The following is a 15,098-nucleotide window of genomic DNA, read 5'->3' as shown; positions in this document are numbered from 1 at the left end:
ACCATTGTCCAAGACAATATTTAATCCAATGTAAGCTAATTGTAGGCTACCTCTACTTCTGTTGTCAGGCATAACAATAATAAAAAAGCTAAAATAAAAATGAGGTGTTTATTTTTAGCATTAACAATTAAGATTATGGGAATATACCTACATTTAAATCAGTTTAAGACTTATTGGTAAAACCCAGTGATCTACAGGATAATGAAGTAGCTACAACTGATGAATGAATTGAAACATTTAGAACTTTTTTTGTTACAAACACTTTTGACATTTGCAATAACTCTCAATGTGTGAAATCTAATCTTTGTCATCAGGCAGAGATTCCATCACAAATAAATTAATATTAAGATTTTCTTTAATTGTAGTATTTTTAGCTAACATTTTTATACAGCAGTGTAAATTTATTTAAACAATGGTCTAAAAATGTTCGGAGTAATAACATGTATGCCTATACATATTTTAAAAAGTATTTCCCTAGTTTCACAGATAAGGCTTAAGCCTAGTCCCAGACTAAAATGTTTGAGCTGTTTTAACCAAAAGCTACTAGCACTGACATATCTTAAAAAAAAGTCTTAAAAAATGCACGTTTTTGAAAGCTTCATAAATTTCCTAATTGAACTAAGGCCTAATCTTGGCTTAATCAAACCCCTGTCTGTGAAACTGGGCCATTGAGTTATAAAATAAATTTAAAAAACATCATCAATGAGGTGAGGATATTATTAGGCCAGTGTTTGAGTGAAATATTTAGCTTTCAGGGTGACTAGACGAGCACTTCTAAAAGGAAAACAATTTCTGAGAGATCCAGGCTCCCACTGCAGAGTCCTTGGAGTTATTGAGATGGCGACTTGTTGCCCTAGCAACAAGAAATATGATTTCTGCGATGTTGAGCAGGATGCAGATGCCGGACACCGCAAGCATAAATATAGTGAACACCGTTTTCTCTGTTGGCCGGGACACAAAGCAATCGACTATGTTTGGGCACGGGTACGAATCACACTTTACCAGCCGGAACATCTTGTAGCCTGGGTAAATCATGTAGAAGAGATACATAAACGCAGATTCGAATAACACACGGAACAGCAGGCTAATCATGTATGTCCACCAAAGGCCACCGGTAATCTTCATCTTTTGAGTCTTTATCTGCTCTAAGTCCTTTGGACTGGTGCGGCCAGCTTGGCGATACAACTTTTTGTCAATATGCCGACGATGTGCAATGTGCATGGCAACCAGCAGGGCGGGGGTAGAGACCATGATGAGCTGCAGCGCCCACAGTCGGATGTGAGAGATGGGAAAGAAGTGGTCGTAGCACACGCTGTTGCAGCCAGGCTGCTGGGTGTTGCAGATAAAATGCGCTTTCTCGTCGCCCCACACACTCTCCGCCGCCACCACCAGAACCATGATACGGAAAATGAAGAGAACAGACAGCCAAATCCGCCCAATGCCTGTGGAATGCCGGTTCACGCCGCTGATCACGGCATAAAAAGACGCCCAGTTCATTTTTGGTTCCAGATCTGCAAAACAGAGAAAAACTCCACTCTTAGCAAACTCTCTCTCTCTCTCTCTCTCTCTCTCTCTCTCGCAAGGAAACAATAAATTGATCAAAAGTGGCAGTTTATGCTCTGCTGAAAAAAAATGCATCATGGTTTACACAGAAATATTAAGCAGCACAATTGTTTTTAACATTGATAATAAGAAATGTTACTTAAACACAAAATCAGCATATTATACTGATTTTTTAAGGATCATGTGACACTAGAGTAGCTAATGGCTGCTACATGAAAATCCAGCATCATAAAATATAATTTAAAATAGAATACCCATTGAACATTAATACATCACAGTCTTGATTTAAGCCTTTTTATTACCACACAATAACCATAAGACATCATAATATGTAACACATAATGACCATGTCTGACTCAAATTTACAAATATATCTTTGAAACATTGCATAACACAATAATAAAAATGTAATTCTGACCAATTTGAGACCAGAGCTAACAATGAACTTGTTCTGTATAGGCTCGTACTTGCACAAAGTGATTTTTCATGACTACCTACCTACATAAAGAACCTCATTGACTGAAACCCATTTACATGTCACAATTAAAGCAAATGCAAAGAGAAAAATACAACTACATCCACAGGAGAAAACAGCAGCAGACCACCCATGTTCTGACAGACAGAGAAAGTAAATGAGAGAAAGAGATGTATGCAGTATTCAGCATTACCAGACTCCGCAGGTGGTGTTAGTGGCATGGGCAAAGCCCGTTCAGAGGGGTTCTGAGACCCGCCGTGTCTCCGGTGTGTGTGTATGCCTGTGTCTATATGTGTGTACTTCTGTCAGATGGAGTGTCTCCGGCTTGCAGCCACCATTTATGAAGGAACGGACACCCATGTGACCGGCGAACTCAGAGCCAATGTCATTCTCCCATCACACAATGAAAGCGTGGGTTCAGTCACAGAACAAGAGTGTGTGCTTTGATGTGTGTGTTTGTGTGATATGGGTCACCGGGTATCTTCCATCTTGTACTTTTGCCTTTCTGCCTCATAGATAGCTATTTTAAGCTTTATATTATATATTAATATTATATGCACTATTATAGGCAAAATCTTTTTTGATTTTAGTAAACTTAATTTTCTATGTCTATCCAATTCATTTGTCCAATGTATTGAACTGATAAAATTAAAAAAAGTTTGGGTGTAATTAAAACTCAAAAAACACAATTTAATGATTTGAAATTATTTGCAGTGTTACCTCACAGGACCATGTAACATATTTTTAAACAAACGTAAGGCACACTCATATGAACTCAAATTTTATGTGTGAGTTTATAATTGGTTACAGGTAAGTTTAGGAATTAGAAATATGCCAATATTTTGGTTTGCAAATCAATAATATGTATCCGTGTGAAAATTCATAACAATTATGATGTCATAGGCTATTGCAGGACATCCATTCATATCATGTAATTTTATGTTTTAATTCATGCTTTTACATTATTGATGAATATAACTATTATTATATTTTAATATTTAATAGAATATCATTTAGTAGGCTATATAATAAATATTATTATTCATACTATACAAATTAATCAATATAAAGTGTTGTCTAAAAATAAAAGTCTTACATTTCTCAATCACTGCATTTACGTGTGTTTTTTTTTTTTTTTAATTCCTTACACTTTTCTTTTTCTCTCTGCTAGGAAAGTGTTGATTGTGGTTTTATTATTGTTTTAGTGAAATACAATGATGGATGTCATCACAAATATACAGAATCCTACACATCAGAAATCCACTAAAGAGTCTCAAGATGCTGTGTAACATCTTGACTTCAAATAGCCTAGAGATTTATAGTTTCCCAGAGTGGTGTTATGAAACAATATATTTTCTGATATTATTATGTGTAGTAGGCTATTCCATGAACAGGGAGTGTTGTAAACTCTCTAAATTAAATATAGAGGGGAGTTTCACACAGCTGAATTCACTGGTTTGGGTTTGGTAGTTGGTTGATTATTGAGTTTCTGGAGTGAACATGGTTGGTAGTTGATTATGACAAAGGTTTAATTGGTAGGTTTAGTACTGTGTTTGATAGGGTTGATATTTGGCTGATGTTTACCTGCGGTTGGTGTGGTCCCTGAGCAGAAGAAGAGGTTGAAGTCGCACAGGAAAGGGTTGATGTTTCCCTAGTGCCGATTATGGCGCAGTACCGGAGCTTTGCATTGCTAATCACTCGTGTCACGCTGTTACTCACCCCACTACAAACATCTCCACACAAAAGATGCTTGTGCTGCTGGTCCTTAACCATTCAGATCAGATCCGAGGCATACACCCACCAGCAGAAACTGTGACGCAAATTATGTACAAACGCACATTTACACATGAACATACACCAACTCACATACACAAGCATGTACATAGCAATTCTTTCACACACATTCAATAGTTTAAAGCCGCGAAAAAAAGTTTAACGTTTAAACGCACACCAAGTCTGTGTCTGCAAAAATATGTATTCTTGTACAACAGAACTGTTTTTAGATAGACCTAAATGTATTATATTAAATCACTCCAATCACATTCACAACAGCAATTTCAAAAGAAAAGATAAAATTAATCCAAATCGTCTTATTGTTTATCAAAAGCAGCATTTATTAAAGGGAAGTTTCATAAAAAATATAAACACCAAACAGTAAGTTTTTTTTTTGTATTTTTGTATTTTTACTGTTTTTTTTTTTTCAAATTGCTAACACACTAAAATGACATGCACAGCACACTTATTTAAACTGACACACAGAGAGCAAAACCTCTTCTCAAGTCTCCAAAAGTCTAAACACACTGAACACGGTTCTCTACATAAGACACAACAATCTGACAAAAGACAAAAGAGTGAGTGGTAGGGGTAGAGCTGGTAGAGGAGTTCATGGCCAAAGAAGACAACAACTTTCAAATAAAATCAGAGCAACTTTAGATGATCATGTCATCAACCATGGGCTGACAATGCGAGAGGCTGGACAAAGAGCGCAGCCTAACTTGAGCCATTTTACTGTCGCCGGTGTCATCCGGACATTTAGACTGAGTACAGGTATGTAACCAAAATTTCATGTAGTAGCCTACACCCCATGTCAGTGTATCAGTTGGGTGACACCTGTTTACTTCATGAATGGCTGATTTCATACACTAACTGTACAAGTTTCCTGTACAATGTACTCTACTGTGGGGGAAATATCTGCATTGTCCAAGCCCCATATATATATATTTTTTTTTCTAATGGACTGAGAGATGCAACCATGGTGGAGGAAGAGGCCAAATGTTCACCGGGGTACAGGAAGCTGGCATTGTAAACTTGGTTTTGGAAAATAATGAAACCAGATTACGAGAAATTCAAAGCCACATCATCCAAGAGACAACACCATATTCAACAACATTCAACGAGTCAGTCTGTCCACATTGGCTCGCATTCTCAAGCAAAACCAAATCAGAATGAAACAACTTTATAAGGTGCCGTTTGAGAGAAACTCTCAAAGAAACAATGAGGTCAGACGAGCATATGTGAATGTAAGAACAATTTTGACTGCAGTACACTACACGCAACATTGTTTCCCAGTTTACTGGATAACACCATATTGACAGATTTTTGTTCTTTGTTTTCAGGGAGTACTGAAAATGGATGTTCATGCAATCTCACATGAGTTCATCTTTATAGATGAGGCTGGGTTTAACCTAGCAAGACCAGAAGAAGGGGGAGAAATGTCATTGGCCACAGAGCCATTATAGATGTTCCTAGCCAACGTGGTGGGAACATCACAATGTGCGCTGCCATGGTGTCCTCCACCGTCATGCCAACCTTTGACCATACAACACAGCCCATATTCTCACATTTCTGGACAGACTCCACAACATTCTCATACAGCCAGAGTGTATGAATGATGCAGACCATCAAAGAAACCGGTACGTTGTAGTATGGGACAATGTGAGCTTTCATCGTGCAGCCCCAGTCCAAAACTGGTTTGCTGACCACCCACCATTTCTCGTGCAGTACCTCCCACCATACTCACCATTTCTGAACCCCATAGAAGAGTTCTTTTCCACCTTTGGTGGAAGGTATACGACCGACAGCCCTTTGTGCGCGTGCCTCTTGTGCAGGCTATGCAAGAGGCATGTGATGAGATTGATGTGGGTGCGATTCAGGGATGGATTAGGCACTCAAGACGCTTCTTCCCTCGATGTCTGGCAAGGGAAGATATTGCCTGTGATGTGGATGAGGCATTGTGGCCAGATCCAGCTGTGCGGCAAGATTTTTTTCAAAAAGATTTTCTTTTTCAGTTTACTGTTTTTTTTGTGAGCATATTTTTGTTCAGTCCAATGTAAATATATCTGATGTGCATATGTTGCACTGACTTGTTTGGTGAAAATAAATAAATAAATAAATGTTTCAACAGCATATATGTGTTTCTGCAAATATTTCGTTGCATGTGAACAATCTGAAGAATTTTCTACAATTTGAACTATTTTAGTATTATGGCAAAGCGTACTAAAGATGAAAGAGCTTTTCATTATGCCCAACAGTGTGTAGTTGGTTAGACAAACATCTGGTAATATGAATGAAGTGTGTGCCATTTCGTGCAAAAGATTGATTTTCATAATGCTATAGTTTTGGTTGCATTGATTTTGCAGGATATATTAGGTATTTCGCAGTTTGGGTGTGTGGTTTTGTGTATTGTGTTAAGTATTTTGATAAAACCAGCCTAGTTTGCAAAATTGTGTGTTAGTAATTGGGGAAAAAAAAAAAGTAAATGCAGATTTCACTTCCCAAAGGTCTCCACAAGGTGACCCAAGAACACGCGCACCAGCACTCTGGCACACATACAGAACGCGCGAGCGCGGCAGCGCGCACGACAAGCCCCACCTAGAGGAATTGTGGGAAGACATGGCAGCTTCCGCTGTTTGTGTTCACGGAATTTCCGTACTGAACAGTCACTAAATTAATAGAGTTTAGTTAACATCATAACTCAATAAGTGTTGCGGTTCGGTTTGTTTCGGGATGGAGGAGAGCGGCAGTGTGGACAGTGTGGAGTCGCTGTGCAGGTATCAACAGAAAACACACTCTCTAAATGAATATGTAGGTTAATGTATAATTTTACGCTGGCTTTTATATAATGTTTTTGAAACTTCTTCTAACTGTCTTCACTTCACTGTCAGAAGGGATCGTTGAATTAAAATTATGCCATTATTTACTAACCATTATGTTGCTCCAAACACGTATGACACCACTTATTTTTATTATATAGAAAAAAAGATGTAAAGATAGTGAATAATGACTGAGGCTGTCAGTCTCTAAGATTCTGCATTATATATTCCATGGAAGAAATAAAGTCAGTTTAAAATATACAGTTTTGGAACAGCATGATGGTGAGTAAATGATGAAAGAATGTTCATTTCTGAGTTAACCTTTCCTTTAAAATGAGTAAAGCTCATAGGTGTGCTTTAATCCACCTTCATCCTCTAATGTCCTTTCAGCTCCACTACGACCCGCTCTGACCGTTCAAGTGGCACCAAAGTTTCAGACACAGAGCTGCGGGTCAGTCAGAACCAAAGTTCAGCCCAGCACTTCTTTTTCTGTATTTAAAACTGATGTATGTTCTGAACTGTTACTATTACTAAACCTCATCTGTTACTTTTTCTTATTACAGAGTAAAGGAAGGACATTTGAAAAGGTATTAAAGTGTGAATGTGTGCAAAAGACTTGGATAAAGTTTCAGTTTATGTTCACTGATCATATTTTCCTGTATGCAGGTCTATAAAGACCCTGGTAAAGGCGAACTTCCTCTTCTGGAAGAGGAACTGGTTCAGGATGCCGGTATGTGTGTCACTTTACACTGACTGCTGTGCATCAGCTATTCTGATGGATTTAATATATGCCTATTGTGTGCTTGTCCACAGCTAAAGACGTGACTTATATTTGTCCATTCATTGGGCCTGCTAGAGGATCTCTGACCGTCACTAACTACAGACTGTTCTTCAGGTGCACTGACAGGGTAAGAACCACGCACACATGCTGTTTCTGTACTTCTGGAGAGAATTTCTAAACTAAAGATTTATTTGTTTGTTAGGAGCCGGTGTTTGGGCTAGATCTGCCACTGGGAGTTTTGAGCAGAGTAGAGAAGATCGGAGCAGCGACTAGCAGAGGAGACGCCTCATACGTCCTCGTCTGCAAGGTTTGTGAATTTTTCGTGTAAAAATTTTTTTGAACAAGACTTGACATTTAACTATACATATATTAAAAATGAAGCTGAAATAAAATATAATTATTAAATGATTTTTTTTATTTAAAATTAGAAATTTTGAAATAAAATCTACAAAACTGACAAACAAATAAAAATAATTTAAAGCTAAATTGGAATATAAAAAACAAACAAAAAAATGTACTGAAAATATACAAATAAAGGCTACTTCAAAATATTAATTAATAATAAAATGAGGTTAATGTTATTAAAAATAGTGTTATTTTAGTGTTATTTAGGCTATGTACACTAATAAAATAGTATATAAATAATACTAAAATAACACTGTTTGTGGTTGGCCAATGAAAATGTTGGCAGGGCAGGAAACTGGCCAGCAGAAAAAACCCTTACTGTTGAGTCCTGATACATTCTTTTCCCTGCATGTTTGCTCAATATGTGTCTTGTAGGATATGAGGAACCTGCGTTTTGTGCACAAGGAACCTGAGGACTCACTAAAGAAATCAGTGTTTGAGGTTCTGATGAAGTTTGCTTTTCCAGTGTCAAACAACATGGTGAGAAACATAAGAAGACAAAGAGCGTATATTATTCCAGCATACAGTATATTATAATTAATGAACCTAATTCAACAAAATCAGCATCAGCCTAAAAGTAATTAGAGCTCATAATCTCTCTCTTCTGTATCCCTCCTTTCTCTTTGTCTAGTCCCTCTTTGCATTCGAGTACAAGCAGGTGTTTCCTGAGAATGGATGGAGGGTGTATGATCCACTGGCTGAATACAAGAGACAGGTACGTTGTGTGTTTATTCATTCACCCCTTCAGAGGGACGAGGACTCTAATGTAAAGCAGGGATGGCTTGTATCACCCTAAAAAGGTTTGTTTTGCAATAATGATGGCTGGGTGTACATTATCCCATGTATTACACAGTTACTTACCAAATAAATTAATATAAATAAAAACGAATAATGACAACAATAATAATATGAAATAGTGGTTTTATTCTACAATATTTCAATATTAATTTTTGATTTTATCACTTGGCAATATTATAATAATAATAATATTAGTTAATAATATTAATACATGTATATACATTATGTAAAATATGAAAAATATATAATAATTTACAGTATTTAACAATATTTTATTATTAGAAAAGAATGAGACTATGGAGTGATACAAGAGACATCTGGCACAGCTATGTAGGATATTGTAAATCAATCATACATTTTAGGGTCATTATACAAATAGGCCTGTCGCGATAGTCGATAAGTCGATTAATCGCACGATAAAAAAAATGAGCTCGATAATTTTTCCGGCCGCGATAATTCCATTTGCATGCTTGTTTGTTTTCCTCGTCTCTCTCTCTCTCTTCCAAAGAGACTGGATGACCACTCTCGCTCGGTTCTTTAGCATATAGGAGGAGTGAACCCTCTTGTTGTCAGTTGCATGGACTTTGTGCGGGGAGGCGGCGCCGCGGCGCTTGTCAGTCACATGGTCTTTGTGTGGGAAAGCGCCGGCGGGACTGTTTGCGGCTCCTGCCGGGAGAGAGAGAAGACGCTAGTTGTGAGTTGCGACAGCGAGCCCTATCACATGAAAATGTGTATCTATACCACGAATGTTATTTCTCGTGCCATTTATACGCCAAAAATAGTTTTTGTGTGCATATGATACGCTCTTTATGGCGTGTAATACGCACGCACTCCTCACCCCTAATCCTAACCAAGTATTTTCAGTGCGTATCATACACGCAATAAAGTGCATCTCCGTCTTCCCGACAGTACACAATCACTTGACAAAGTAACAGGAGGACAAAGTAACAGGAGTAACAGTGCAAAATTGTGTGATATGGCTTGAGGCTTTTTTTTATTTGTTTACAAAGGTCCTAACTGTCAGTTTTGCCTGTTATGGAATGTATCACTATTTAAGCCTAATGTCTAAAGCCTAATGTTTAATATTTTTTGAAGTGCAATTTTGTTTACATCCATTTTATTTATTAACAGACATTTATTTTGTTAACAGACACTAAGAGTCCATTGCTTTCATTGTTTTTGGTTGTTTTGTTCATTTTTTTTGGATATTTAAAATGTTTTCTGTTTTCAATGTTTAATATTCTTTAGAAATAAAAGTTTATAGATCGTTGAAAAGGTGTACCTGCATTATTATGCCATTATAATTATATTAAATGAAAATGGTCTCAGAACGACAATATTATCGTTTATCGCGATAGTTTCTTGGACAATTTATCGTCCAGCAAAATTTGTTATCGTGACAGGCCTATATACACAGCATATTTCACTGCAGAATCTGTGATTGACCAATAAGGAACAAGTATTTCAGAGAGTCCTGTTTTAAATATAAATAGGGTCTTCCGAATGAGAGCTGGAGGATCTCCAAAGTAAATGATCACTATGAGCTGTGTGATTCATACCCAGCGGTGCTAGTTGTGCCGGTAACAATCACAGACGAGGAACTGCGGCGCGTCTCCAGCTTCAGGGCCAAAGGACGCATTCCGGTCAGTGTCTTGAGATGTTGAATCTTCACACTTCAGTTTGTGTGTGAGCAATAATTCATCCTCAGATCTCATCACTGAAGCTATTGGCTCGTTCCGGTTTAGGTATTGTCATGGATCCACCCGGAGAGTCAGGCTGCAGTGGTTCGGTCCAGTCAGCCGATGGTAGGTCAGAATGGTCGACGCAGCAAAGAAGATGAGAAACTCCTTCAGGCCATCATGGACGCAAACGCACAATCACACAAACTGTTCATATTTGATTCCAGACCCAGTGTGAATGCTGCAGCTAACAAGGTAAACACTCACTTTCTTTTCAAGCGTGTGTTTTAAATGAAAGGGAAAGTTTTGACAGTTTGTGTTTTAGATGAAAGGAGGTGGGTATGAGAGTGAAGATGCTTATCAGAATGCAGAGCTGGTGTTTCTGGATATCCACAACATTCATGTAATGCGCGAGTCACTACGGAAACTGAAGGATGTCGTCTATCCCAACATTGAAGAATCTCATTGGCTGTCCAACCTCGAGTCCACACACTGGCTTGAGCATATTAAGGTGAGACAAGAGGGATCTCTTCATAATGTTTCTCACATGTTAAGAAACATAAGGATGATGAAGATGGCACTGAATGTGTGGTGTATGTGTGTGTGTGTGTGTGTGTGTGTGTGATAGTTGATTCTGGCTGGAGCTTTAAGGATAGCCGACAAGGTGGAGTCTGGGAAAACCTCAGTGGTGGTTCATTGCAGTGATGGCTGGGACAGAACTGCTCAGCTGACCTCACTGGCCCTGATAATGCTGGACTCTCACTACAGAACCATACGAGGCTTTCAGATACTGGTGGAGAAAGAGTGGCTCAGCTTTGGACATCGCTTCCAACAGGTCAGGCAACTTACATGACAACAACAAACAAGACTGTAAGGGGATAAAATGTTTGCTGTTTTCCAAATTCCTTACTTGTTAACTCATTCACTATTTACTATATAATGAATGCTTCATAGTGCATCATATAAGTGCACTGGTGTCTACTCTGGGCACATACTGTGATTTTTAATATGTTGCACTACTGAAAAGTCTGAAATTAAGTCAAAATAAAGTTGCTAGAATAACTTTATTTTGCCTTTCTCAATTAAATAAAGTGGTTTCATTTTCAAATATCACATGACAAATATCATTAGACATTCTCAGCATTATAAACAGAAATGATGAAGAGAAGAGATAACACTGGTGTTATGCACTAGCATATATTACATGCTTTTCTAACTGAACATCAGCATTACTGAAAATGTTCATTTTTTTCCCCAAATTATATCTAAATTGAGAATTCAACTTCATTTGCCAGGCTGCAACATAGGCTAATTTTTTTTTATATATATATATAATTTAATACTTTTTTTTCAGCAAGGACAAAATTGATCAAAAGTGACAGTAAATGTTACCAAAGATTTCTATTTCAAATAAATGCTGTTCTTTTTAGCTTTCTATTCATCAAAGAATACTGAAAAAAATTCTATCACAGTTTCCAAAAAAATATTAATATTAAACAGCAGAACTGTTTTTAACATTGATAATAAGAAATGTTTCTTGAGCTCCAAATCTACATATTAGAATGATTTCTGAAGGATCATGTGAAACTGAAGACTGGATTAATGATGCTGAAAATTCAGCTTGGCATCACTGGAATAAATGGCATTTTAAAATATATTAAAATAGAGAGTTATTATAAATTGTAATAATATTTCACAATATTACTGTTTTACTGATCAAAATAAATGCAGCCTTAGTGAGCATGAGAGACTTTGTTCAAAAATATATAATAAAAATCATATTGACCCCAATGTTTTGAAAGGTATTAAATACAGCAGCATGTCAAATATTGAAATAATAACATTCAAAAACAAAAAAGATCCATGTTTTGTAATTATTTTAAGTCACTTTGCTCATTATTTGCTCTACCAGATGAAGTAAAAAGGCTACTAGCATTCATAGTTTTAAAAAGCAGGTTAAGACATATCTTTAAGACAAAGTTGCTTATCAATATAACAATATGGTGTTGTAATATAACAAAGCTGTGTGTAAGTCAGTTTTATGTTCTATTTTACCTTCTAATTTTTCTCATGTTTTATTTATTTTATTTTATATCGATATTGAGATCAAACTATATTGCCAATTTACTTTATTTTACACACTGAACCTGTATAGTTGTTTTACGAATATTTGTATATTTACATTGCGTGATTGTATTATTTGATTTTATGCATGTGAAGCACTTTGAGTTGCATTCTATGAATGAAAAGTGCTATACAAATACATTTTTATTATTATTATTATTATTATGAATACAGTACATGATCATTTTTGTGTATGTAGCGAGTAGGTCATGGTGATAAGAATCACACAGATGCAGATCGCTCTCCGATCTTCCTGCAGTTCATTGACTGTGTCTGGCAGATGACAAGACAGGTTAGTGCAAAACACCCCACACTTCCATTGGCCAACCTGCAACCTGTCTTCAGTGTATTGCTATGATCTGTCTCTTTATAAGTAATAAATATTTGTGTCTCTGTATTTGTAGTTTCCTGCAGCTTTTGAGTTCAATGAGAATTTCCTCATAACAATTCTGGATCACCTCTACAGCTGCCTTTTTGGCACATTTCTGTGTAACAGTGAGCAGCAAAGACTCAAAGAGGTGAGAGCGAGCCTACTCTTAGCTATAAATGTTTGCACACTTTGTACGTATGTAATTTAACAGTAAGAATATCAATGTTTAATGGATCAGGACATAATCTGGTAGATGCTATTATCTTTAACTTACAGCGAATGAACCGTGTTTCGGACACAATAAGGGTCATCTCAAAACTTTGAGATTTGTGTTTGTTTATAAACAAGCATATATAAAGCATATATAACTGTGTGGGTCTAAGGGACTGTCTGTTTTTGTGTTTAGGAAGTCCCGAAGCGCACGGTGTCTGTATGGTCATTTGTGAACAGTCAGCTAGAGGAGTTTGTGAATCCGCTGTACGTACACTACCCCTCCCACGTTCTCTTCCCCACCGTCGGTATACGACACCTTCAGCTCTGGGTCTCCTACTACATACGCTGGAATCCTCGCATGCGGCCACAGGTACACACATGTGAATGGTTTTTAAATTAATGTTCAGGTGCAGAAATGATTAGGTTCATTCTCTGATTATGCCAGATAATGTGTTCTCACAATCTTCGGATGTTTAAAAGATAATAATGTGTGTACTTGAGGTGTCCGTCACTACAAAACATCCAAGTATCTGTTGGTTTAACTAACAGGGCTAGATCCTTCCATCTTTAAACCCAGCTATTTTGTTTTGATTGTCAATAAATATTTCTCCTATGATGTAATTAGATGGATTTTATTATCCATCACCTAAACATCTGAACCTAAACATAATTTAAAGACCTTATGTTAGGTAATAATGGGTCTTGAAAGTCACTGTTTGATTAAAAATGTATTTTAGGAGCCCGTCCATCAGCGCTACAAAGAGCTGCTAGCAAAACGGGCAGAGCTTCAGAAGAGGGTGGAAGAGCTTCAGCGTGAGGCGGCCAATCGTACGGCCTCGTCATCCTCCGAGAGGGCGGGGTCTCCTACGCGCTCCATCACACCTGTTCAAACCTTTGTATAAGTGCTCGACAGCTTTGAGGAATGTAGATCGCCACACACCACGTGAACGTCACACGGTTCTCATGTTACTTGCAGTGATGCATAACTGATGTAAATTCACACACTAACATTCATCTCGCTGCTACAAGCTGGGTGGATTGAAGAAGCTTTTAATCACTAAAACCGTTGGATACTAGTATTATATTAATACATTTATTAAGACTAGTGAAGCATAAACATATTAGGGCTTGTACTGAATGAACTGTATGTAATAGAACATGATGAAAGCGACGTTACTGGGATTCTGTCTGCATCATCTTGATGCAGAGGGAAATTGAGGCAAGTCTTTCTAGCCTCAGGGTTTTATGTACAGAGTTCTGTCTTTACTTGAAATTCCTAACTTTCTTGGGCTTGATAAAGATGACACTATCTAATCATGTTATGAGTCACATAGAATATGCTCTATAATCTAACTTTTGCTTATACTTTAACATTATTGACCAATAAAGTGTATTGACACTAATTAAATGGAACTCTGTTGTCAGTCGTCACCAATCCGGTGGTGCTGTGATACAGCTAATCCACAGCTATGTCATGCAGTTATTATTGAGCTAGAGCTTTTTGAGTTTTTGTGTAGTTAAGCTACAACGTGTAATTTAATATTTGAAAGATCAAATGCATGTTATACATTACCTTATAATGTGCAAAGAGCCAAAGTCAATTATAGCTTGATTAAAGTGTGCACAATCACATTATCTAGGTCTTTTAGTTTCACTTTTCAAAGAGTTGCCACAAGATTTTAGTCGGACTAAAGCATTTACGTTGTAAACTTTTTAAAGTGCATGTGAATGTCAATGAATCAGTGTTTAAAACTATTTAAGAAATGTGTTAATTCGCCTTTGGCTAAGCCACGCCCTAGAATGTAGATTGACCAATCACAGCGCAGCCAAGAACGAGCTCCGACAGAGGTCCGACACTTTTTCACAGCGCTCCGTTGACTTTAACGCAGGCGTCTCATATTTTTGGTCTCGGCAGGCTATTACCGTCGTAGTTTTATCAAAAATATGGTGAAACGTTGTGCCTGGGGCATTTGTAACACAGATACGCGTTTCCCAGAGAGGTTGGAGGGGGGTGTCCGTTTTTTTCCCTTCCCAAAACCGAAGTCAAATCCTGACAAGTGTCGTCTTTGGATTAAACTGTGTGTGTGGACGTCCTCTA

General features: G+C 37.3%; 2 protein-coding genes across 4 annotated transcripts; one reads left to right on the top strand and one right to left on the bottom strand.

Annotated features, from left to right (window-relative positions):
• Positions 1-677: 677 nt before the first annotated feature.
• gjb1a (gap junction protein beta 1a) lies at positions 678-3,763 on the bottom strand. Of its 2 annotated transcripts, none has more exons than XM_081365421.1 (2): positions 3,623-3,763; positions 678-1,511 (listed from the first exon to the last, which is right to left on the bottom strand). In XM_081365421.1, the coding sequence occupies exon 2, from the start codon at positions 1,495-1,497 to the stop codon at positions 775-777; it is 723 nt and encodes a 240-aa protein (XP_081221547.1). In that variant the 5' UTR covers positions 1,498-1,511; positions 3,623-3,763; the 3' UTR covers positions 678-774. The 2 variants fall into 2 exon arrangements, with proteins under 2 accessions (XP_081221547.1, XP_081221548.1); XM_081365422.1 differs by lacking the exon at positions 3,623-3,763 and adding an exon at positions 2,232-2,356.
• A 2,599-nt stretch (positions 3,764-6,362) lies between these two features.
• Positions 6,363-14,634, top strand: mtmr2 (myotubularin related protein 2). Of its 2 annotated transcripts, none has more exons than XM_081367156.1 (16): positions 6,363-6,588; positions 7,021-7,081; positions 7,194-7,217; positions 7,297-7,360; positions 7,444-7,538; positions 7,614-7,718; positions 8,192-8,296; positions 8,448-8,531; positions 10,108-10,257; positions 10,360-10,548; positions 10,619-10,804; positions 10,922-11,128; positions 12,617-12,709; positions 12,822-12,935; positions 13,194-13,370; positions 13,738-14,634. In XM_081367156.1, exons 1-16 carry the CDS (start codon positions 6,545-6,547, stop codon positions 13,900-13,902), a joined length of 1,863 nt encoding a protein of 620 aa, XP_081223282.1. In that variant the 5' UTR covers positions 6,363-6,544; the 3' UTR covers positions 13,903-14,634. The 2 variants fall into 2 exon arrangements, with proteins under 2 accessions (XP_081223282.1, XP_081223283.1); XM_081367157.1 differs by having other exon boundaries at positions 6,408-6,622.
• Positions 14,635-15,098: the final 464 nt, after the last annotated feature.

Source organism: Scardinius erythrophthalmus, assembly GCF_964197995.2.
Source record: "Scardinius erythrophthalmus genome assembly, chromosome: 5".
NCBI lineage: Eukaryota > Metazoa > Chordata > Actinopteri > Cypriniformes > Leuciscidae > Scardinius > Scardinius erythrophthalmus.
The sequence above is the reverse complement of the archived record's forward strand: the minus strand, read 5'-3'. Positions and strand labels throughout refer to the sequence as shown.

What these genes read in the sequence shown, in the direction of transcription:
- gjb1a (XM_081365422.1), bottom strand. Translation starts at nt 2,259, where the DNA reads ATGCCACTAACACCACCTGCGGAGTCTG. An exon ending in AACACCACCTGCGGAGTCTG is followed by an intron (nt 1,512 to 2,231) that starts GTAATGCTGAAT and finishes TCTGTTTTGCAG; the next exon opens with ATCTGGAACCAAAAATGAAC.
- mtmr2 (XM_081367156.1), top strand. Translation starts at nt 6,545, where the DNA reads ATGGAGGAGAGCGGCAGTGTGGACAGTGTGGAGTCGCTGTGCAG. An exon ending in TTTCAGACACAGAGCTGCGG is followed by an intron (nt 7,082 to 7,193) that starts GTCAGTCAGAAC and finishes TTCTTATTACAG; the next exon opens with AGTAAAGGAAGGACATTTGA. An exon ending in TCTTCAGGTGCACTGACAGG is followed by an intron (nt 7,539 to 7,613) that starts GTAAGAACCACG and finishes TTTGTTTGTTAG; the next exon opens with GAGCCGGTGTTTGGGCTAGA.